The sequence below is a fragment of the Hippoglossus hippoglossus genome, chromosome 6, assembly GCF_009819705.1.
Source record: "Hippoglossus hippoglossus isolate fHipHip1 chromosome 6, fHipHip1.pri, whole genome shotgun sequence".
In the NCBI taxonomy this organism is placed as follows: Eukaryota; Metazoa; Chordata; class Actinopteri; order Pleuronectiformes; family Pleuronectidae; genus Hippoglossus; species Hippoglossus hippoglossus.
In genome coordinates this window covers 11918222-11943277 of record NC_047156.1, presented here as the reverse complement: position 1 = coordinate 11943277, position 25056 = coordinate 11918222, and the positions used below count along the sequence as shown (strand labels likewise).

The following is a 25056-nucleotide window of genomic DNA, read 5'->3' as shown; positions in this document are numbered from 1 at the left end:
GCCGAGTGGCGAGGACGGGACGGCCGGAGCAGAAACCCCCCCTGAAGGTCCAGCATGTGCGGTGACAAACACAAGGATGGACACGTCAATTTTTATCCTGAATTATATATATTTTCTTATTGTTTAACATCTCAGAAAATTTAACTGCAAACTAACACCCGCGAGCCAGACCTGCAGCGTCCACCTGCTCGGTGAAATAACAAAGGTGGAAGGTGTGATTTCTTATACAATCATATTCAGACGAGAGGTTTTTTTCTTTTTTGATTTAATCTTACATTTTTTTTAATGTCTTTGTCTGGGGGAAATATCAGTCAGTCAAATCCCGGTGTCTATGAGCTACAACTTTTCAAAAGCAAGTGATCTATCAGACAGAAATTACAATAAATTCATAAAAACACATTGCGATTTTAGTGTGGAATATAATCTATAACCCCACAGTTATAATCCGTGATTTATTTAAAAGAAGATAAGAATATGATTAAAATAATCCTCAAGGGCCTCTGAGTGTGTTTGTTCCTCAACAGTGAATCACGGGGATTGTGTCGCATTTTGTGGCACTTTTTATCTTGCATTAAACAACAATACTCATCCAAATATCCTGTTACGACTAAATTAAATTAACTTTATTTCGACGATGCGGTGTTTCGTGTTGTTTTTATTGTGTATTTATATGAAATCAAACAATTTCTGATGAATTGTTTCATGTCTATGTTTCTTATATATAAGCGGAGGTTCAACTGAAAATCCGCCTTAAGTGTATTGTTGGAATTTTTCCATCCATATCAACCATTTTATAAAAATAAAATTCAACATTTCTGTTATTTCTATTTTCCTCTCCCCCTTGTCTTCTCTCTGCGTCCCCGGTCGGCTCCCCCTCCCTCCCTCTTTCTCTCTCTCTCTATTCCCCTCTCTCTCTCTCTCTCGCGGAATCCTATTGATCCAAACGGGCTAATTAGCGGTGTCTGCGCAATTACGCACATGCGCACTAGGCGTAATCTCAGCCATTTTTTGAAGGAAACTAATTAGCAGGAATAAAGAGCCAAGTGTTTTTCCCCCCACAGTGATCAGAACTCATTCTACCTCTGGAGCTCGCACAAACCCCTCCGTCCCCCCATCGTCTGTTTACTACAGCCTATATGTAGCTTTAATTACACTGTTGTTTGGTAACAACTTGGACCCCGCTGCTCCCTCTCTCTCTCCTCCTTTTTTTCCCCTCTCCTCTCCTCCTGGCTCCGTAAAACACGCAGAGGATCACTCATAAGGAATGAGTGGTCCCTCTATACGACTGTTTTGTGGACTACTTTACATTCAGCATACGGAGCTTTGTGCCGGAGCCGCTGCAGAAATGTAAGTGTGCCGTTTGTTTACGATATTTAAAGAAACAGGGGGAGCCGGGAGGAAGCGATCCGGCGGCGGTGGCAGGGAGGAGGAGGGTGTACGGTCAGCGCTGCCTGGTCTTTTTCGTGCAGATCTACCGTCTTTTGTTGCTGTGTTTGTGCATTGAGTCACCTGTTACTGGAAACTGAACGCGATCACTCTTTGGTTTTTGCGGAACGCGCAGAGTAGTGCGGTGCGGTCCACTGTAAACAAAGGCCGGGCTATAGTCTGGAGGCTGGATGTTGGTCAGCGAGCTTGACAACACAGACCGAGGCTAGGGAGTGAACTATCCAAGTCGCCGTTCAGTCAAACAGCCTCGGATAGTGCAAAGAACGGAACGACCACAGCTCAGTGCTATTACCTTGACTCTGGAGAGCAGTCTGTGTGCGGTCCACTGGGTCCTCACGCAAAACAGTTGCGTTAAAAAAAGCAGCGTTTGTCCACGTCCAAGTGTGTTTGTCCTCCTATACGATCACAAACAAAATGTATTATCCTAAAGTATAGCCACACAACTCTTCTCTCTGTCTCTTTCTCTCTTCCCTTCACACACCCCTGTCTCTCTCCCTTCTCGCCTCTTAACAAACAGACACACACATACCACACACACTTTTTGTTAGATCTTTCCACCTGATTTCATGTTGCTACATCGGTACCATGCACACCTCCATAACAACATGTGATTTGTGCATTCAACATTTTCCAAACACTATCAATATGCCTGCTAGATTACAGGTGCTCTGTATGTGTATGTGTGTTTGATTGACATGATCAGAATCAGTCTGCAGTGCACAACAGGATGTGTACACATTATGACACACATACATTAGATATACACACACGCCTTGTTAAATGATGGTTTCCCGCACTTGTGATCGATGGAGAGCCAGGAATGCTTGTATAAATAGTTACATTGCCGATAGACCCAGGTTATTGATTGCAGTGTAAATGAAAATCTTTATCAGATTAGAGAGTGTTCTCAGCTGCTGGCAGCCAGGCTCAGCCCCTCAGCGCTCTCCGGCAGGACAGTGGACAGCTGCAGTGGGCAAGGGTCTGTGGCCTGTGACATAAACACAGTACATTAAAGCACTATCAGAGTGCCGATATGAGCCATATATCTTTAAGCTGCAGAGAGGGGAGCGAGGAGGGGGGTAGGCTCCGAGGGAGAGGGTGTTGAAGGAGGAGGGGGTTGGTTGAAGGAGAAGGTGAAAGGGTACATTAAGGTCTCTCCTTGATTAAAAAAGGTCAGTAATGAGATTGTGGCACACAGAGTAAGAGAGATGTATCTGTCTCATCTGGCATCAATCCGTCACTCACACGAGGGAAGGCCACATTCATTTTTTTAGGAAACTTCTGTAGTGATGCATTTTTTTTTCACGACATACTCGATTGTTTATCTCTTATCTGCAAATAATCATTTCTTTATGAGAAAATGCCAGCTCGTGATTTCAAAAGCAGAGGGAGTGCAGCGTGAACATGTGCATATTTTTAAGATTTATATTTAAAACACAATACACATTATTTCATTGATGTGTATGTATATGGGTGTGTTTGTGCTGTGCAAGCAATGAGACTCAGGGGACTCACACAATATTATATATTACAAATAATGGGGACAAGTCAAGATATAACACACTGCTCTACAACATCACACACTATTGTCTGTAACATTACCTCAAATTTCAAGCAACACCTCTGAAATCTAAATAAAAATTGTAGAAGCATCACAATTGTTTGTTGTACCTTGGACTAAATTAAATTATACAGGTGCTTTTATTGTGTTTGCACTATGTGTCATAAAATGCTTTGTGCCTCACATAATACCTAATGTGAAGCAAAAGATGAAGAGACGGATACATGGGCTTTAAAAAACACTGGTTTTATCCGCTTTTATCTAAGTGTGGCAATTTAGTGGAAGCCCTTTAGCTCAGAATCATTCAGTTCTTTATTTAATCCTATCCCCTGAGGAATATTATAGACCTCCTGCGTAGCCTTTACCCGCATTCCTCTACCTAGTTTAGTGTTCATGCTATTGATTTTCCCATTAAGGGCTAACGCTAACCCCTGAGTAACCAGTATTGCGCTCTGTGAAGGCTGTATTGAACAGATGCTATCCAGGGACTCTAATCAATGGCTTCCACTGTTATGCAATATTATTTACATGACTCATGTATTTCAATTCTTCTCTTTTTTCCCTTCCCCTTTCCTCTGTCCCTGTCTATCCTGTTGTCTTCTTTTTGCTCTCAGGTGGGGTAGCAATGTGCGGCAGCTGTAGCCTCTGGTATGGACAGCGGTGAGGGAGGAGGAGGGGATGGAGGGGGAGGAGAGGAGAGAGATGCTGACCTCAGTCCCCAGGCTTTATCTCTTCCTCTCCTGACCCAAGCGGTCATTCCGGAGCAGGGGTCATCCTCTTATACCTCAGCCATGGCCCCTGCCAAAGAGCCCCTGACCCTGCCTCAGCAGGAGGAGGGCGCAGAGGGGTCCCAGGCTAGAGAAGAGACCCAGGGAGGTGATCGGAAAGACGGAGGCCGACACACACAGGAGAATAAAGCATGTCAAAAGCAGGGGATGAGGGAAGACTTCGGGGAGGGAGATTTGTCAGGGCAAAAGAAGGAAGAAGGGGAGGTGCATGTACGTGGGGGAGAGGCGTCAGTTACAGGGGGCCTCTCAGCAGCCCTTTGCAGCAGAGGCGGAGAAGAGGAGAAGGAAGAGGAGGAGGCCATCTCAAACCAAAGCCAAACCAAATCCAAATGTTCTTTATTACCTCAACAGAGCCAGCACAGCTCTTCTTCCAGCACTGCAAAGGCCAGTGGCACACTCGACAGCAAAATAGCCGCCTCTCCAAAGCCCTCCCCCACATCTTCCCCATTTCCAAAGCCCTCCCCTTGTCTTGCCACCTCTCCAAAGCACTTCACTGGTCCATCCTCCTCTTCTGCCCTGCTGAGCGAGACAGAGGTAAAAGACATTAAGGGAGATCAGGGCTGGATTTCTGGGTTTCCTCAGAGCTTTAAATCCCAGCAGTCTGCTCTGGCTTTTCCACTGGCAGGTACAGAGCCTGCCAGCACACCTGCTGAGGATGATGGGTCGGCAGGGGTTTCTCACTCTTCCATTACCAATGGAGATGGTGCCAAAGCTCCAGAACCAAATGAAAACCAGCTAGACACAGAAGGGGACGACGAGAGAGACAAAGAAGGAGAACAGAAAGAAGCTGTCCTTAAAAACCTCAACCAAGACCTCTCTTCGAGTTCCCTGACTAGTCACATGACCATAATGCACTCACGCAACTCCTGCAAGACCCTGAAATGCCCCAAATGTAACTGGCACTACAAGTCCCAGCATACACTGCAAGTCCACATGAAAGAGAAACACCCAGAGACAGGGGGCCAATGTGTGTGTGGTGCATCCGGAGGAAAGTGTGTGTGTGGTGGTGCAACACAAGGTGCGTGCAGTTATTGCAATTCGGGGAAACCCCATCCTCGCTTGGCCCGTGGTGAAACCTATGCCTGCGGCTACAAGCCGTACCGCTGTGAGGTCTGTGACTATGCTACCTCATCGAAAGGCAACCTCAGCATACACATGCAGTCGGATAAACACCTTAATAACGTTCAAAATGGGGGACACTCTAATGGTCACGTGCACACTTCTCACATTACCAACAACAGCAGCTCCTCCAATGGTCACACAGTGGATGAGCCGGCATACAAGCTCCCACTCTCTATTCCCACGCCTACAACCCAGCCCGCCAAGCTCACACCACCTGCACACTCTCACTCTCATGGAAAACGGTGGCGGTGTGATGTGTGCGACTATGAGACCAGCATTGCCCGAAACCTGCGCATACACACCACCAGCGAGAAACACACACATAACATGCTACGGCTCCAGAGAGGCTACTATCTATCTCACTGCAGGAGCCTCACTCCACAGCTTAAACACCTACAAAACACAGGTGAGTAACACTTCACTCCTCCTCCTCTCATCCAAGTTGAAAGTCTTTAATTCTTAAAGGGTTTCTCTCTCTGTTTTTAGGTGCCGAGCTCTCCTTGAACATGCGACTCACCAGTCAGCAAGTCGCGGAACCGCCAGTCACCCTTGGGTCTACACTGACTCCCTCTCCCTCCCCCTCTCCCTCACCCCCTCCAGACCCATCTCTGTCCCCCACTGGACCGCTCTCTCAAGGCATGTTCCAATGCCTTGTCTGCTCCTGCTTTTCATCTGACAGCTTAGAGATTGTGGAGCAGCACGTGAATGCCCCTCGCTCCTTACCCCAGTCTGAGTGGTGCTCCCTGGTTGCTGGTGGCTGCCACTGCAGATTGTGCGGCTACACCACCCCACTGAGGGCTAACTTCTCCTTACACTGCCAGACTGACCGACACCGCTCCCGTTACCAGCTTACTGCTCACATCCAGGAGGGAGGAGACAGGGGTCAGGAGGGGGTTGCCCTTATTGCTAAGGGAAACCCTGTCCAGGTGAGGTGCAACCTGTGTGACTATGTGACCAGCAGTTTTGAGAAGCTACGAGGACATTCCCTGGGTTCACACCATGAGGCCGGCTTCCGAGTTTACAGAGTCAGTACATTTTCAAAAATAACCTTAGGACCTATTTGAACCATTTATGTTAATCATAGCAGATGTGAGTCATGTTTTCCAACCATAATAATATCACGCATTCTCTGTCTTTAGTTCCTGCAGCAGTATGATGGTGAGGTTGATGGAGGTTCGTGGCTGTTCCATTGTCTCCTATGCAACCACTCCTCCTCCTCTAAACTCCAAGTACTGAAACACAGTCAAACCCCAACCCATCAGCAGAGGGAAGAGCTTCTACAACTGCAGCCAATGGGTGGAGAGGAGCTGGCAGCCATTTTTACCATCAGGAAGAGTCCTGATGGCGTCACAGGTGAGAATACGAACTGTGTGGGTGTGTGGCTGCTCGCTGACATAAGAGCAGCTGTCAGGGGGTTGAGATGAAAAGAGTGAGAAAATGAGTAATGGCTGCTGCTGAGATATTGATTGAGTAAATTGATTAGTCAATACACATCCTTGTTATATCCCCAATCACCCCTGACAACAGCTAACTAGCACCTGCTAATCAATGAACCAATACAAATCCTGTGAACAAGAATGGGGGATGTCGAGGCCAGTCACCAGTCTGTGCAAAGTAAAACACTGAATTTACATTGTCTGGAGTAAGTGGACAACAGACTCCCAACATCTACAATGAGTAGTTCAACACTTAAGTTGTAAATTAATTCTATCCTGTGATTTGCCTCTGTGTGGATTAAGACTTATTGAGGCGAACTGATGTCTTGTAGGTCCATATTACCTATACTCCACCTCTGAGGAGAATCTAATGGGGAATCAATACTTGATAAATACTGAAGGAGGCAAGGAAAAATGAGGTGTGGTCAAAAGACACTGGTCTTTTTAAAGGATGCTATCTGGAGAATAATATAAACTACAATAAGCCTGATAGTTTTTGAGAAGACGTTGTACGAAGCACTGTATTTGCATAACGTTAAGTATTTGTCTTGTCCCCTTCCAGGAGAACTCAGTGATGATATGGAAACTTCCAGCGAGACCAGTGGTCTTTTGGAAACAACCAAAGACACATGTAACTTGGGGGTGAAGCAGATTTCCGAGGAGACAGGTATGGCTGCTTCTAGATGCAAAATAAGTCAACACACTGTGCAACATATAACTCAAATGATATTGTCATAACATATTCTAAATACAACTCTATTTTCATGTCAATTTAAATATTTACTTGAAGAAGAAACTAGGGGGGAGGAAAGAGAAAAGAGGGAGTCATTGAGCTCCGTCAAGCGTCCATCCTCTGGATACGGGGAGATGGAAAGCTCCATTGAAACCAAACGCCCCAGAATACACCAGCAAAATGAGAACCAGCAGGTGAGCTGATGACACACGTTTGAATAATTTAAATATTCCCATGTGCACATAAACTGTAAAAATGGCCACGATGAATGAACGGATGCGGGGACTGGAAGACTTGGCAATTGCTCGTGTTATCTGAAAAACCCACGCACACCTATGCTCGCTTGTTGCTTTCTAATTGAAGCATTTTTTTCTCTCTACACTCAGACTGTCCAGTGCCCTCTGTGCCAGGTTAAAGTCCCATACACACACCTTCGACAGCATCTCACACATCTGCACAGTGTGGCACAAGACTGTGTGGACAAGCTCATCAGCACAGTAAGTACAAGTATGCAAGTGTGTATTTGTTGTATTTGCGTTGATCGGGAAGCAAAAAAAAAAAAGAAAAGAAGGCAAAGCGATGGGGGATGGGGGAGAGTGAAATGTAGGGAGACAATTCCATTAAGAAGGCACCAGAGAGAGAGGCAGCGCTTTTTTTTAATGCATGTTTAAGTAGCTCCTCGCTATCATCTTTGATGCAGCCGTGCATTCTGTGTGTATGTGTATGCGCGTCTTTTAGAGTGGAAGAGAGAGGGTTTGACTGAGAGTGTGAGGGAAAAGCCAGTCTTTCTATAATGCATGTTTAAGTAGCCCTCTATTACCAGAAGTGCAGTCAAGCTAAAAAGGGGCCCCCATGCTTTTTACTGTGTCTCTCCAACTAACAAAGACTGGTCATCTATCCACATCACCATCCTCCATCTCCCTGGCCCGTATGCTAAGTGGCCTTTGTCTCTTGCTCTCTTCGCCTCCACTTCACTGACTGCTTTTCACCCTTTCTCCCCTCTGCTGTCCCTCCCTCCCCCTCCAGCGACTCCTATCATTCCTATTCTGCAATCTCTGTCCCTGCCCCTCCCTTTCTGTCTCTCCCAAGCTCTCTCTCAATTTCTTATGAGTTACCCCTCCCTTACCCGCACTCTCTCTCCAAGGCAGTTTTTTTTGTTCATTGCCCCATACTTCCTCCCTCCTCTTCCTGCACTCTCTCTCTTTTTCATATTCTACTCCCCTTACCCCCCCAAAACCATCATCCTCCCTCCTTCCCCTCTTACCCCTCCCTCACTCTCTCTGATAGTAATTGAGGTTCATTAATTCAGACTGAGGTGATGATGGCCATTATGTACCTTGCTTTCCAATTACGCTCTCTAGATTAAGCCTGACCTTCAGTTCTGTGTGTGTGTGTGTGTGTGTGTGTGTGTGTGTGTGTGTGTGTGTGTGTGTGTGTGTGTGTGTGTGTGTGTGTGTGTGTGTGTGTGTGTGTGTGTGTGTGTGTGTGTGTGTTCCTCTCTTTCTCTCTTATGAAGCTGGTATGCAGAAAAAACTCTTGTCATGTAAATCTCATCCTTAGTTGTCTGTCCTTTCCTTAGGGTAGCTAGCTGTTCACATACAGTAGATAAAGTATTTGCTCTCAGTGCTTGAAGCTGTGGAGATTGAGGTTTCCTATATGAAGAATGATTTTAAATAAATTCATTATTCACCTCAGTAAAGTTTTATTAAACCCTTGGGGCATGTTGAAGGGTGTCGTAGGAGCTGAAGGGCAAACCCACATATCTCTAACCATATACACTTATTACCAAATTGATGTGCCTAGCTGCCCATACGGCTTTGCAGGCAACTGCAAAATCTAATAACCCAGATTCACACGTTAATGTTTTATGATATTAGGAAAGGGATTGCAGGCACTCCATGTTTATACATCTTGATATTTGCTTGCTATTATGCCATACAATTATACATGTTTTATTCATAATGTTGGATTAAGAAAATATGGTAATCCCATTTCTCTTTTATTCAGAATGGGTAAAACAACACTGAGTGTAACTATTATGAAATGAAAATAAGAAAGGAAAGAAAAAAAGAGAGAAACAAAAATTGACGAACAAATACATTTTCTTTCTTCCAGGTCAAACCACCCGTGGAACAACTGCAGATGGAACTACCAACAGACGTGTGCACAGATGAGACTCCAGAAAATAAAACCGCCAAGAATAACAATGCTAATTGTTCTAATTCCACTGATTCAATTGCCTCTGTTGATTCACAGAAAAACCAAGGTTGGTATGCATGATAAAACTGACCACAACTTAGTTATTAATATTAAAATTAAAGAAAGATGGTCTTGTTGGCCTAATGTTATAGAAAAATAACTGTAAATTCATAATCACTATAACTGTGCATTTTTCAGGCATTTCAGTGGCAAACACTGAGGGAGATGTAGCCGCACCCAAAGATGTCACAGCTCTACTTACCCCACCCCTTGAAGAAAACACCACTCACCCTTCCAATGGCAGACTGGCTCCTCAGTCCCCGACTCAGATCCCCCCCTCCTCACCCATCTCCCCACCTAGCGATCCCCCTTCTCTCTCTGATCGCCATGGTTACCGGTTCCGTTGCAGCAGGTGCAGCCTGGCGTTCCCCACTCAGGAGAAGCTCCAAATGCACTGGCAGTACCATGCCATGAGGGCGGCGACAGAGTGCCCCCTCTGTTCTAGACAATGCCGCAGTCAGGAGGCCTTGCAGAGACACATGCAAAACACACATTCACAGCTGGACAACACACAGGGGCAGAGTACAGTCTTACCACCTCATACTACTCAATACATGGAGCATAATACGAGTTCTGTTCAGCAAGAGTTTAGTTTATCACCACGAGTGGGTCAAGAGGCAGGAGAAGGTGAGGATGAAGAGATAGAGGAAGAAGAAGCAATGGGCATCGAGGGAAAAGAGGAACAAGAAGAAGAAGTTACAATTAAAGAGAAGGATACAGTTGGTGAAGATGATAAAGTTGAGGAGGATTTAATTGAGCCAGAGAAAGTGTCACATGAGGAGATGATATCAGAACATGGTTCCAACTCTCTTGTCAGAAAGTTCTCTAACCCCACATTGGACCGCTATCTGGATCCATCCAGGCCCTATAAATGCACCGTCTGTTCAGAGTCATTTACTCAGAAAACCATTCTTCTGGTCCATTTTAACTCTGTGTCCCATCTTCACAGGGCCAGACGGGCCCTACAGGACTCTGGCACAGGTGTTGCGGCCCCTGAGGCTCCCCGCGGCCCAGACTCTCGACCCTATCGCTGCAGACTTTGTGGAGTAGGCTACAGCCAGAGCTCCACGCTGGACATACATCTTCGCTCTGTCCTTCATCAGACTAGAGCTCGTGCTGCCAAGAACACAGCTCCACAGACCCCAGCATCTAATGTAGCTGTTCCATTGACAGTCCCCACCACTGCTACTCAGCCTGGTGCCACCAGAGAGGAAATATCCAAGAGTTTGCCTTTCCCCAAGAGGCTAGACGGAACAAGCTCCTCAGCCTCTTCACTATTAGATCCTGGCCGAGCAACAGAGGTCCAGCCAACCCTCTCTAACCAAAATAGCCATCAAGCTAAAAAGAAAGTGGCAGAGCTTATAGCATCTCGAAATCAGCTAATGCTAATACAGCAGCAGCAGTTAGCCCAGGCTCAGGCACAGGCCCAAGCTCAGTTACAACAACACACAGCTATGCTCCAGTCCCAGGCATTGCAGCACCTCCCCTTAGGGATAGAGAATCTCCTTAAACAACACTTCCCCCTGACTCCAGACAACTTTCTGTCTCTGCAGCAACAACTTCTCCTACCGTTTTACTTATCAGGAGACATGAAACTAGACATGAGCCTAGACCTTGGTCAGTTACTATTGGCCAACTCCATCCAAAAAGAACAAGTTAAGGTAGAAGCTAAAACTGAGTTCCCACCTGAAACTGATGAGAAACAAAACCAGAAACAAAGCTCAAACCAAGCTGTAAGCCAACTTAAGGATCATGTGCAGTTTCAGACCAAGATTGAAGCAGTCCGCAGAGGATCCTCCATCAACCACGCTGAAAGAGAAAACAGCAATACTTGTCTTGAGGAAGAAAAAGAAGAAATGCATGTTACTACGGTTAAAAATGAGAGTCAAAAGGAGGAAACCCATTCTCCCTCATTTAATCTACTTAAATTGCAGTGTCCGCCTCCCAGAGTGCCCTATGCTGCTGCAAATGGGGAGCCTCTTAGAGCCCTACTACAGAGTTATGGCTATGAATTGGCAATGCAATATACACAAAGTAGACACAGACACCAGCAGCAGATTGCAACTCAAATGATACCGTATGAACAACAGTGCTCTGATCTCAATAAGATGGTCGTGTGCTTAGAGGTCAAAAGAGAGGAGTTAAATGAAACAGAGGATGGACAGGTAGTGGTTTGCAATAAGGATAACAAAGTAGTTAATGGCAATGGAGACAGAGATAGCAGCTTATGGCCAGAGAAAGCTCTAAACAAAGGTGAAAAAGCAGCAAATGAAGAGAAAAGATGCTGTGGAGGAGGAGAAAAGTGCAAAGACTGTGGCAAGTTATTTTCAGATGCCTTGATTTTAAAAAGCCACCAGGAATACATTCACAGGATGATGTTTCCCACTGCTGTACTTGAGAGGTTTTCCAGAAAATACAGGCTGCAATATGACCAGATGTACCCTCTCACACAGCCTAAATCTATGGAGAATTCAACTACTTGCCCCCACGCTTCAGTGTCAACCACAGCAACATCTTCGGAATCAGAAACACCACAAGAGCCAATTAAATCTCAAGTGAAAACCATTTCACCCTCACCTGTATCCTCAGTTTCAGATCTCGTTACTAAAACATCTGCTGCAACTACAGACCCACCACCAACTGCCCCTTCAGTTTCTTCTCCTCCATCACCATTGCAACCTCAAGAATTTCCACAACCTGAGATTCCCATCCCAGGTACATCTGCTTCAGCTACTTCTCAAACCACGTCCCCAGCTAAATCCATACCTAAAATACCTATGCTCTCTCTGCCCTTGCCCCAGCTTCCTATACCCCAACTGCCTTTACCTAAGCTTTCCCTACCACCCATTCCTTTCCCCATGGAACTACCTCTCCTCTCTCCAGTTATGATGCAGTCTGTGGCTCTCCAGACCCAACCTTGGTTAGACTTAAGTATGAACCCTGAGTTGGCAAAACTCTACCAATCTCAACTCAATTCAGCAATGCTAGGGCAACAGCCACAGCTTAGTCCGACTCCACAACTCAACCCTGCATTGCTGGGTCAACCATCCCAACTCAGTCCCATCCAAACAGGACAGCAACCTCAAGTCAGCCCATCAATGCTTGAACAGCAGCAGGGTAAGAGAACCCGAACACGAATCTCAGAGGAGCAACTGACTGTTCTGAGGAGACACTTTGATATTTACAGCCTCCCCAGTGATGACGAGATCAACAAAATGTCTTCTCTGTCTGGACTGCCTCACAAAGTCATCAAACACTGGTTCCGCAACACCCTATTTAAAGAGCGCCAGCGAGACAAGGATTCTCCTTATAATTTTAATAACCCTCCAACCACATCCCTGGAGGAGGGCAAAGAGGAAGTAGCACAAAACCAAACTCTGACACTTGAACCATGTTCACTATCCCCAGCCCCCCCAGCCATCTCTCCACAGCCCCAGATAACAGATATCCAGAGAGGAGAGCCCCATAGGGGTCGGCGCTCTTCCCGAACCCGCTTCACGGAGCAACAGCTGGAGACCCTACAGGGGGTGTTTGAGGCCACTCCCTACCCCAGAGAGGAAGAATATGACAGAATGTCTGCTCTGTTGTCTCTCCCTAACAGAGTCATTGTTGTATGGTTTCAAAATGCAAGACAGAGAGCCCGCAAAAACCAAGATGGGGGACAGGGGACTGATGATGGATTAGAGGGAAAGAAACAGCCTGACAACATTCACAGACAGAGAAATGGCTGCTTCAAGAACGATGAAGATAATGAGGATAACAGCTGTGGCGATGAAGGACAAGGTGACTGTGAAAACTCCATGGATCTGACTTATGAGTACTATACCCAACCTGACTCACCTGTCCTTGATTCTTACACTCAAGACACAGAAAGTGAACAGCAAACATTTAATGGAGAACCGACACTTGTAACCAGGAAACAAGAGGATAAAACCATCTCTTCTCATGCTGATAAGTGCCCAGCTCTGGTTCAAACTCAAAATGAAATTTCAGATGCTGACTTCCATCAGAAGGAAAAGGTTACAGTCAAGAAAACGGGCTCCTCTTCAAAACTCGAACCTAAGCTTCAGCCAGAAAGTACTCCAGAAAGATCTCAGCCTTGTTCTTCCTCCTCTTCACAAAAGACCGTACCCACCATCCCGTCTATATCTCATTGCAGCCAGGCGCATACCCAAAGTTCTCCTTCAGATCAAGCTTGTGAAAAGCCTGCTGATCCATCACCCAGCCTCCCTTCTGCTTCAGAGTCTGAAAAAAGCCACACTGGGCTGCCTGATTCCACCTCAAGCCTACCCAGTGAAACCCAGTCACAAAATCAGCTGCTTCTCCAGACCCAGGCTCAATTCCCATGCAGTGTCTGCCCAATGTCCTTGCCAACATTCCAGCTGTGGCAGGAGCATCAGACCAGGCACCTCCTGGCAGCTCAGTCCCAGGTCCAACTCCTGCATTCTGGCTTCACAGACCGAACCATGCCTTACATGATGCTTCACCCCAACCACACCCTGATGGCCAGCCAAATGCTTTCAGGTGCTTTGTCCCAGATTCATCCTAATCCCACACATTCGATGATTTCACATTTAAACAGTATACAAATTCAAAACACAATCTCTGATCATTCAAGTAACACCCTCACGGGTCTATCTCAAGGTTCCCTGACACCTATGAAGCAGAATACAAAGCTTATATCAGAAACCAGTTATGAAAGCCAGAGGAGTGGTAGAGAAGTTGAGGAAGAGCACAGAAGGGATAAGCGTCAGAGAACCACCATCACCCCAGAGCAGCTTGAAGTGTTGTATCAGCGTTACAGCTTGGACTCTAATCCCACCAGAGGAGTACTGGAAAGCATTGCACGAGATGTGGGCCTATCAAGACGTGTGGTTCAGGTAATATATTTGTTGTGTTTTAATAATGGGAATTATTTAAGAGAGAGATAAATAAGAGAAAACGACATAATGCCGCTCTGTGTCTCAGTTTTTAAAACACATGGGTTTTTACTTCACAGGTCTGGTTTCAGAATACACGAGCCAGAGAGAGAAAAGGACAGTTCCGGTCGATGGGGCCAGGATCCAGTTTCAGCTTGGGTTTGAACCACCTTCGCTGCCCATTTTGCAGGGCTCTGTTCAAGGTCAAGAGTGCTCTGGATGCCCATATGAGGTCACGTCACTGGGCCGAGGCTGAAAGAGCAGGCTACAACTTATCAATGAGTAATGTATCCAGTGGGCAGATGGGGATGTCTGTGTTGTCTGTCATGGATAGACCGGGCCCATCTATCACCTCCAACCCTATCCAAAACCATGCTTATGTCATAAGCAACAAAGAGTTAACTGGGAGGCCACCTGTCACCTCTTTGTCTTTAACCACTGATCTGAACAACCCAGAGGAGGATGATGACTATGAGGATGATGAAGAGTATCCATGTGAGGAGGGTTCCAGTATGGCTGACCAAGAGTCTCCTAGTCCTGAGGGATCTGGGGGTCCAAGCTCTGATTGGGGTGAGACACAAACTCTGCAGCAACACCACCACCATCAGCAACAGCGCCAAAGGACACAGATGAGTCACTTCCAGGTACTGCAGCTCAGAGACTTCTACAGGAGTCATCGTACACCCAACCGACATGAGTGTGAGGCACTGGGCCAGGAGCTGGGGCTACCTCATCGCGTGGTGCAGGTAAATGTTACATTACACATTCTTATAATTAATACTTATTAAAATGTTATTTGGTCTGTTTAAATGTAAATGTTCAAATAAAAGCTATTCAAGATTTTAAGGGCACAAGGGCTAATATTTCTTTATTTTTTAACAGGTGTGGTTCCAGAATGCCAGAGCCAAGGAGAAAAGGGCCAGGAGCCTGAGCTCTGACTCTGCAGAGAGGGAGCAGGCTGAGCTGTCTGCAGGGGCAGGGGAGAGGGACAGAGCTTAAAGAGGCAGACCAAGCTCCCTTTGCTTCCCTCTACTACGTTTCCCCCCAAACCACTCCTGCACCGGCTGTCGACCTTCAAACATATACCATGTCCACTTTGCTGCCAAACCAGTAACCTGAACACCCCAAAGATGCAGAGCCACAGCGGCCCAAAGAGAAACTCTCAACTGAAAATAGGAGAGATCCCAAACAAAGTCCTCTCTAACACAGCTTTCCTCTTTTCATATTGTTCTTAGACTCTTCCCTGGTCTGTCCTTTCTTGTTGAAAAGAGCTCCTCTCCCTATTCTGTCCGACACCTTACTACAACCAAACACCACCTTGTTAAAAAACCAACCAGATGCCACAGAGGCCAAAGAGCATTCTCCAAGTATGTGACCTCACTGCCCAGCTAGACCTGCAGTCTACCTCTCAGTCTGCATGACAGACTCACTGTGGGTCCTCCACCAGACTGTGCTAGATGACTAGCTGTGTAGCATGTAGTGCCAGTCTGTACAAGACTGGAAAAGAAATTGTCAAAGAGATTTTAGTGTAAATAGAGAACTCCAAAAGATACACTTGAAGAAAAACAAAGCGGTTAACAGTGGAAGAAGAAAAAGGAGGAGAAAAAAAAGGAATAATATCTTTGAAATAGACGGAGGTATTCGCATAGAGCTTTTGTAAAGACTGACTCAGATTCCAAAGCTCGTAACCAAAATTTTACATGTCTGTGGATTTAGTTTCAACATGTTTGTTTTCAATAACAAACAGCAGAGCTTACGTCTGTACAGTGAATGGGTGAGATCTGCAGCTGGCACTGGTGAGAGCAGTACTAATAGACTGATACCGTGCTAGGAAGCAGCCTCACCCTCCACAAGCCAATGATGAGTCTTCTGTTGTACATGTACACCTTCTATGTTCCTTTAGTGGATAACAGCCCAAATAGCACAGAACGTAAAGGCCAGTTTGTCCTGAAAGGGGCAAACTATTTTTATAGCACTCAACCATTATGCTGTATATGAAAACTTTAACCAAACTCAAATTTACATTGTGTGTGTTTAGTAATAGTTTCTTAATATAAATCGTATGGATTGAGATAAACTGTCTTGCTCCAATATAATAGTGTCATGATTATGAAAAGATTATGACAGCTTTGATATGTTCAGGCGAGGTGTCTTATGGCCTTTCCGTTCTATTTGATTATACCAATGGCTTACCAATGTTATGTGATTAATGTAAAGCTTTCTATGCTCAGGTCAACAGCTCAACATGGCTCCACTTCAAATAAGATCTTAATACTGTATTTTTCTGTTTCTAAAACAGAAGAAGCATGGTTTAACCTTGGACTAAGTATTAAAGGATATCTACAAAAACATCTCTGAATTTCAAAGATCTGAGCTTTTCACCTTTGAGTATTAGATTGTTACAAAAACCTTATTAAAACTAAAGTGTTTAATAGTGTGAGGGGTAAATGTACAGTATTTAGCTTTTGTATGGTTGACTCAAGACTTCATTGGATGTTTGAGACATGGCTCCCTTTTCCACTTGCTGATCGGGAGCTACTGCGCAAAGCTGAGAAAAAAACTTTGGATGTTATTGATGTTATTTTTGTATACTTAATTTATTTTCCCTCTTTCTCCCTCCCTTACATGCTTTCCTCTTTTTCTCTCTACCTTCCTTCCTCTGTTCATTTGCAACCAGTCCTTATTCTAACTGTAATAATGATAATATAACAATAATAGCTAAACAATAATTAATGCTTTAAGACAAAAATCCAAAGACGTGATAATACTTTAACCATATGACCTACAAAAATAAGCGCTACTGTTTACTTGACGATGTACTGCTGTTTTTAAAGAAGGAAGGAGTCCCTATATCTAAGCTACTGTTTTCTGCCTCTCATAAGCACACTGGAGACTGTAACCAAAACCCCAAACTAGAGCCATGGCAGTCTGTAATATAGCGGTTAAAGAGTTTTACTTCTCTTGAGAAACGTTGCAGTTTATTTTTCTTTCTTTTTTTACCATAGTGTTGAACTTCAGCCCTTAAGGATGTCCAGTTTGCTGCTAATGTACTGTAGTTTTTAACAATACTGTAGAAGATGCATGCTCTGAACGCTTTACCACTAGGCTTTAATGACTACAAACTGTAATGATACCTGTGATGCTGTTGATAAACTGCTCCTCTGTTGAAAATAAATGGAAATGTGGGGCTCAATTCCATCAAGTTTTCTTTCAGTATCCTGTTGACTACCCATACCCAGAAGATAAAATGGCTTTGGTAAATCCAGGATATTTGTTTTTCAACTTTACAGTTCCAGAGAAACCTGCTTGGGGCATTAATTCCTCAATACAAATGGAGATACTGCAGAGCTATTTGAAGGAGTTCAGCCCCAAACCTTCCACTAATATGGTGTCAGTCATTCTGTGTTGCAATGTCTCTTGTCCATTTGTCCAGCTAAAACGGCTTTGCTGAACTCAGACTGACATCACAGCCAACCTTCCAAAGGATGTGGGCTGGCTGAAAATGCTGTCATGTTTTGTTCTTAAACTAACCAATGTTTACGACAATACCAATGAGCTTTCTTCTGTACAGAAATGTGCATTCCAAATAACACAAAGGCAGTTTTTTTGTATACTGATTATTTTGAATTTCATTTCTCTCATATTCTCTTGATCTTAGTGACTGTAAGATGTACATATTGGGGTACTCTATGGTGAAGGGACTCTGTTATCCTTACTGTAGGTAAAAGTATTCTTTTCATTTTTTCTGGATATGTTGTTGCCATAGTGATGACCAAAAAGATACCTGTGATGTGCACCTGTCCTTATGTCCTGCTCCAGTGGTTTAGTGCGTCTCTATTCTCTCCTTCCCCCAGCTCTCCCTTACTGGTGTGTGTTCCTCTTCCTTCCCCAAACTCCACTGAGCTAAATAAAGTCTGCTTTGGTGCACGTTTTTGTGTCATCCCTTTGGTGTAACCGAGAGAAGCCATTTTGTGAATGTTGTGGTATGTGAGCGTGCCTGCCTGTTATTAACGTGTTTCATATTCCAGGTCGTATATGCGGTGGTAGTGTGGGTCTGAATGGAAAGGTTTTGATGTGCAACCGTGTGTGTGTAACACGGCTGTGCGTGTAAGGCGTTTGGTGAATGGAGCCTTGACCTCTAGGGTCACTTCATTAATTACATCTGTGACATTCAGCCAGATGAGTTTCCTTTGTGACTAAATGATATGATGAATATTAACGACCTTGGATGAATTACACTGCTGCTCCTGCTGCTGCTGCTGATGATAATGTGTTTTACGACTCCGGGAGAGAGGGGAGGAAAATTGCACACTACAGCACATTTAGGACATGCAGATATTCATACGCAACATTTCAAAGACCACAGCGTAGGTTGGTTGAGCAGTTTTTATTATTTTGTTCTTTTTTGTATTAGACTTCCTAGTGGTTCACGAGCAAATCGACCAGAGACATAAAAAAAAGTTGTGTGAACACAGGAATGTGTGATCATCAAAGGCCTCAAGAAAAAAACTTTTATCTTGTTTGTTTGTGTTTTCTTTAGCAGCGAACCATTCACCTAACCATTACAGGGAGATATGACAAGAGGAAACGTTGCTGTGAAACTGAAACAAAAGGACTCGTAAAGAAAATAGCAAAGTAAACAGAGAAAAGCGCTTGAGATGGCTTCGTAGCTGATGATAGCCATCTTAGAAAGTCATCCTGATAAAGTGATCCCCCACCATTTCTCCTTCTCCCTGTCCTCCCCCTCTTAATCAAATGAGTACTGTGCAGCTGGTGGGGTTGCGGCAAAAGGGGGTATGAGTGACTACGTGGAGAGGAGGTGGTGGGGGGGCTTTGAGGGATGGCGTGAAATTATTGCCTGCTGGTGTATATGTGTCGCTGGGGGTAGTGGGGTAGAGTAGGGGGTTGGGCTGGAGCTGTGGGGGGGTGTAATGTCATTGCCTGCTGGTGTATCTGTAGTGGGGGCTCATTTAGATTTAGATTGGTTATGTGAGGAGAGAGCTGAAAGGCCAGCTCATGTTTATGCATGAATCCCAAAGCATGCTGCTGTGGTGGAGCCCTGAGTTAAAGAGACAGAGCTGAAATACATTCGCACATTTAGACACACCTCTGCTTCTTTCGGATAAGGCTTCAGTCCAAGCGACGCTGTGCTATCAGATACATTTCAATCACTGTGTGTGTTGCGTAGGCCTGTTTGTGGCGTTGACTCGTCTGTCTGGGCCTACTTGTGTTTATGCAGATGGTTTACACCTCCGTCCAAATAAAAACCAAGTCTCTTCTTCTTTTAATCTAAAAAATGTATCTAACTACAGTTTTTAAAACGTAAGCATCGCCATGCTGTGTCCGGATGATTGCTCTGGTATCCTTAACAGCTGATGCAGAGCTACACACAGTGCACGGATGCTCCCCACACTACACTCACTCATACACAGAGAGTAATCAGTAAATGTCTTTGAAGGAGAGTTTGTTCAGCACTTCATCAGGTATAAAGTGGTTTTTATTTGGAAATGTGGTCCCTATCCATCTTTTAAATGACTTTTTAATGGTCGTCACCCCATCCTAATCAATCATGAGGCAGAGCTAGCCTGCGAGTGCAAATACACTCTATTTATAATTCCTACATTCTACTTCAAAATCTGACTCTCTGTCTGTTTAGACCTGTAAATGGACAGAAAAATCAGTGAAACTGTCTTTCTGATTTTGTGGAGACATAAAAGACTTCCTAGAACAATATCCAGCATCCTGCTCTCGATATAACCTGTATTATCTGTCTTTATTTCATATCTGTACTTTACAGACTATAACTTTATATTTATACCGCTGCTTTATGTCATTTTTGGCTTTCTCTTCATTCAGGCCCTCACTTTTTTGTGACCCCCTCACCATCCCCCATCAATACTGGCATGTCCCCGTCGGCCCCCCATCGGTACTTTACATCTATAATGAGATACAAATACGCATCAGCAGGACAGTGTCTACGCCACGCGTCACTGTGTGAATATTACTCACACTTATTAGCTGGATTATGTTAATCTTTACACTCTCTGCTCACAGACAACAGACTCCCCATGATATGGGGGTGGTCACGGCAGTAAGCGTGTGTTGTTGTGAGCGTGTGTGTGTGAGTTTATGCGTGTATGGCTGTATGTGTGTGTTAAAGTGATTGCCATGTTGTCAAACTGATCTGCATGTGAAAGGGCGGTCTAATTACATCACTTATGCAAATGAGAAATGCACGTATGCACGCTCATACATACACACCAGTGACAGCTTAGTGCTGAGGTCAAAAAGACAGTGTGAGCTATCCTCTTATTGACTAACACAGGGTGGTATCACCACCTGTCAGAGACAGACATGTCTTGACACATATGTATAGGTCACAATAGATGTTTTGATACACTCCTTCAGACAAATGAGAAAAAAGAGCGGATGGGTCGACCTCACTAAAGCATTTAAACTGTTATTGGACAATGTCCGACCGCATATCCACTGATTAATCTTTTTTTCAGACTGAAACATTGATAGTATCCCCGTTGGAATGATTGATTGAGTCTGACACTTTTTAATTACGCCCAAATTAAATGAATCGGCTGGCGGACTATAAAACATTGCATTTAATAACGAGCCCCTCCATTCGCCTTTTTTTCCTCCTTCCTTCATCCAATCCCATTTTGGCTGCCCGCACCAAATAACCTCTCTCACTTTAATGATATGCAAATGAATTTTCATGAACCCCATGATCCCATGCGATGATTAAACTGAGATGACATTAGCTGCCATGCTGTTGCCATTGTCAGTGTTTCTGTCTACCTCCTTTCTTTCTCCCTATCGCTACCATCTTTCTTCGTATCCACGACAACGGCCAACTGGTGATATTAAAAGGTTCCCTGTCACCATTCCCTTATGAATTTTCTTTGAGAGAGACGACATTCTGTGTATCCGGTGCTATCTCAGAAAAGTTTTTCCAGTGGTAGTAGGGATGGAGCATGAAATGTTGGTTTTCACACCCCATGTGGTAGCGGTACACTGAAGACATGCATGTTACAACAATAAACAATTATTGTAACGTGGTAACATAGACCATTTCGGTAACCTTCCACATCTCTTCATTTTCCACTTGCCTCCCCTCCCACCGTTCGGTTTCAGTCTGGATCCAGCTCCACCTCTGCTGTCGTTTATTGTACTCCATTTGCATAATGAAGCCCAAGCTTAATTAAGATCCCACTGGAGTCTGGAGCCAAGGATGAAGGAAAGAAGGACGAGGAGGAGGGGAGGGGGAATCCGACGTTCCTTAGCTTATCCGCACGTGTCCAAATAGGAGGCACAATTTAAGGGGGGAGAAAGCGTTGACGAGCGATTAAATCGCTAATTATGATCGGCTGTTAGAATTAGTGTGTGGCTGTTAATTAGCTGCAGATGAGATGCCCAGACAGTTGCCCGCCCCTGACGACTGCAGCACCCTCCCTGACTGGCAATAGAGAAACACAGCTTGACACCCTGGAGATGATGCCAACACATCCCTCCCTTAACACACACACAGCAGTCTGAGGGGATATCCCTTTAAGAACATCCCAGGTGTGCATGTGCAGGAAAGAGGCTCTTCATCATCCTTGTCCACACACTCCCACTGTTCATCGTTAAGCACAAGGTTCCCTTTTTTATTCTTCTATATCCTTAATTCAGTTTGCTCATTAATCCTCTTCCTCCACATGCTCTTCCTCGTCATAGCGGAATGGTACGATCCCTGGTCTTGGTTCTTTGTAATGGGCAGCAGCATCCTTCGAGTGCAGCAGTTGGCACTGAGCAGGCATGAGTTGGCATCGACGAAATGTTTTTCTTTCTCCAGACTCCCATCGCAGCTGTATTTGTGGTTCTGGTTCCAACTAACTGCAACTATTTTGTGTCCACATTTACTACGCTTTTACACAGCTTGTGATGGCGCCTGCGAATGCCTCCTTGTTTGCGTTTGGCATGGTGCCATCTCTGTTTCTGGTCTCCCTTGAGGGGATGCCCTCGCCAAAAAAACGGCGAAGGCATGCAAAATGTTCTGCTCACCGTATGGAGGTCTCTGTTTACAAATGTGTGTGTTGTTTTGTCTTGGCAGCGTGCCATCTCTCTCCTCGTGCCCTTACCGCCCCTGAAAAGATGCCATCACAGAATCGCTGGCAACCGTTGCCTGGGCACCTCTTCTTGGCTTTGTCGAAGCAAACAAACGATGTTTCGCGGCAAATCCTCAGAGGTGAGTCCCCTTGTCTTCGACTAAGACAGTTTTACGTTGACCGCTTTTATCGCTTCGGGTACACCACGACTGCAGGCTGGCTCAGTGCCCGCTGGGCTCAGTGACTGGCATGGAGAGAAAGAAAAGTCGGAAAATGGAAAGACAGTAGGATTTTCCGCCGTCATTTTTCTTTGTTCGATCAAAGTTCCTCACAGAGTTTCACCTTACAGTTTTCCAGTATTCATCATTTCCCTCTTCAAAATTCTTCCCTGCTCCTCTTCGTCCATCTATCTGAGTCATCCTCTGTCTGCTGGCATCTTGCTCACTTCCATGCTTCGCTGTCCTCTTGATATTTTCTATATCTTCATTTTTCTTCAGTTTGTTTCGCGCCATCGTGCATGTGCCAAGGTGGCACTATGACAACAGTATGGAGGTCTGTTTCCCTTCCTCTTCCATTCTTATTCTCCTCGCCCCTTTGCCCATGCCCATGCCCGCCCCCGCTCAAGTCCTGACTGGATGGCACTGTGCCAACCTGCCACCACCATCGCTCTCATTTGTAGCTCATCCCTCCATTGCCCTTCCCCCTGTCTTTACATTTACATGCTTCTCTCTTCCCCTCACTTCATTCATCCACTTTCTGAATCATTTACCATCTTTGTTTATATTAAATGCAGTATGCGTGTATATACACACACACACACACACACAATGTTAATTTAATTGACGCATATGCAACTTCTCATTTCTTAAAAGCACACCACAAATCATTGCCGGTTGTTGTCATACAGTTGACTCTTCTGGCACCTGAAGGAATGCTGTGAGTGACTGCCCTGTAGGTAATTACTGCAGCAGTTACTTATTCCACCGAGACAAGGAGAGAAAGATGAAGAGAGCCCTGAGTTTGGAGAAAGCTTGTATTGTTTTAATTAACTTTTACCAACCCCCCATCATGTGCGCTTCACTTCACATCTCTACGAGCCTCGCGCAGGACGTGCTTGTTCACATCCACAATACAGCAATACCATTGATCCGATTATCAGTAGAATCGATGTGTACCATTAACCTCACCCTCTTCACCGAGATGACCCTTTCTCCCTCGTTTTCTTCTTTCTCTTCTCCTCTGTAAAAGCTCTCGAGTCAAACAAAAGCTGCCAGTGGTGGTGGAGCCATTAAGCAAATACTCTCATTAGTACACAAAACATAATGAATATGTAAATGATGTGTGTAATTTATGCATGGGCTGAGAGACTTGTTCCCTTTAAGTCCTCTGTATTCGCTCTACATCCTTTTTCCTTCAAACGTCACACTTTTATGCCAATTTTTCTCTTTTCTGAGACCACATCCTGTGAATGAATCCATGGAGGAAATCTTGAGGTTCCACTATTTTTATTATGTGTCTTTTTTGCACATTTTTTTCTTGCCTTTAACCATGGTTTGTAGTTTTTAATATCCTCTCAGAGTCTCTCTCTTTTTTTTCTGTTTGCTTCTTGCCGCTCAGAGCCTGTCCTCTCCAAAAACAAACCCTGCAGTGACGCATTAAACCAACTGCTGAGTGTTTGAACAAGGTCTTTCTTCCAGGAATATGAATACTGAACAGTCTATCCACAAAATCACATGAACAACTGATAGTGTTGTATACTGTTTTTTTCCCTTTGTGCCTCTGTGACTGTGTTGATCTTGATGTGTGGTCCAAACTGTGTGGTAAATTGAAGCGTGTCCTGATAGATGGCGAGTAGCCTTGCTCCTGTCTAGGATAAACACCTATAATACTATGGCTCCTTTGGCAATCACCATAGCAACAATCCATGGTACCCACGTGAGTTGCATAATAAGATGTTCCCCAAGACCACGGACCATAAAGCGGCGACAAACTAGACACCTGCAGCAATGAATGTGAATTAGAAAATAACCATTCAAATTTCAATCCTGAACTGTGACTCATTCCAGACCAATCTTTTATATTTATCCACAGGCTTGCATCAGACAACACACTCTCTCAGACGCACACACACCTTCTCTCTTTCTCTTCAGACCTTAACAGGTGCTGATGAGCTGCAGTCAATGATTGTAATGAGCTATCGATCACCGTGGGAAAACAGAGGGACAGAGAGGGGTGAGGGAGGTAGGGGGAACCAGAGGACACACGCGCAAACAGGAGGTGGACTGCCGGGAGAAAGAAAAAAACTACAGATGAACTAAATGGAGACAAGCCACCTAAGACAGAGTATCAATACCTGCTTTAATCAAGTCCTCATCACCTATTGTTCAGCCTAAAATAGAATTCATGTGCTTTCTGCTAGCTTCGGAGCAGCGTCTGGACCGGCTAATCAGCTCAGGATGACCATGCAGACATACTTGTCATGACTGAGTCCAGATGCCAGTGAATGGCACTGACGCAGTATCTCTATTTTCCTCTCTTTTTGTGCTGTGTGCATGGAGTGGAGGCAGACAGCTTTAGGGAAGGGGGAGGTGCGTTCTGTGTGTGCGCGAGTGTGTGTGGTGTGTGATGGCTGGCGTTTCAGATAATGAAATGCAGCAGGGAACAAAGAGCTGGGGGCCCCTATTCTCTGTGCT

General features: G+C 44.9%; 2 protein-coding genes across 5 annotated transcripts in view; one reads left to right on the top strand and one right to left on the bottom strand.

Annotated features, from left to right (window-relative positions):
* The first annotated feature begins 1009 nt into the window (after positions 1-1009).
* LOC117762688 (zinc finger homeobox protein 3-like) lies at positions 1010-17461 on the top strand. The gene is made up of 11 exons (XM_034587209.1): positions 1010-1347; positions 3622-5323; positions 5404-5942; positions 6057-6270; positions 6916-7020; positions 7144-7280; positions 7473-7583; positions 9202-9352; positions 9484-14225; positions 14345-15010; positions 15147-17461. The coding sequence occupies exons 2-11, from the start codon at positions 3658-3660 to the stop codon at positions 15261-15263; spliced, it is 8448 nt and encodes a 2815-aa protein (XP_034443100.1). The 5' UTR covers positions 1010-1347; positions 3622-3657; the 3' UTR covers positions 15264-17461.
* A 2643-nt stretch (positions 17462-20104) lies between these two features.
* fam107b (family with sequence similarity 107 member B) overlaps positions 20105-25056 on the bottom strand; it is a 37775-nt gene continuing 32823 nt past the window's right edge. For all 4 annotated transcript variants that reach the window (XR_004614045.1, XR_004614044.1, XR_004614042.1 and 1 more), the window contains exon 6: positions 20105-24480. The gene's annotated coding sequence lies outside the window, so the exon portion shown is untranslated. The remainder of the gene's footprint in view (positions 24481-25056) is intronic.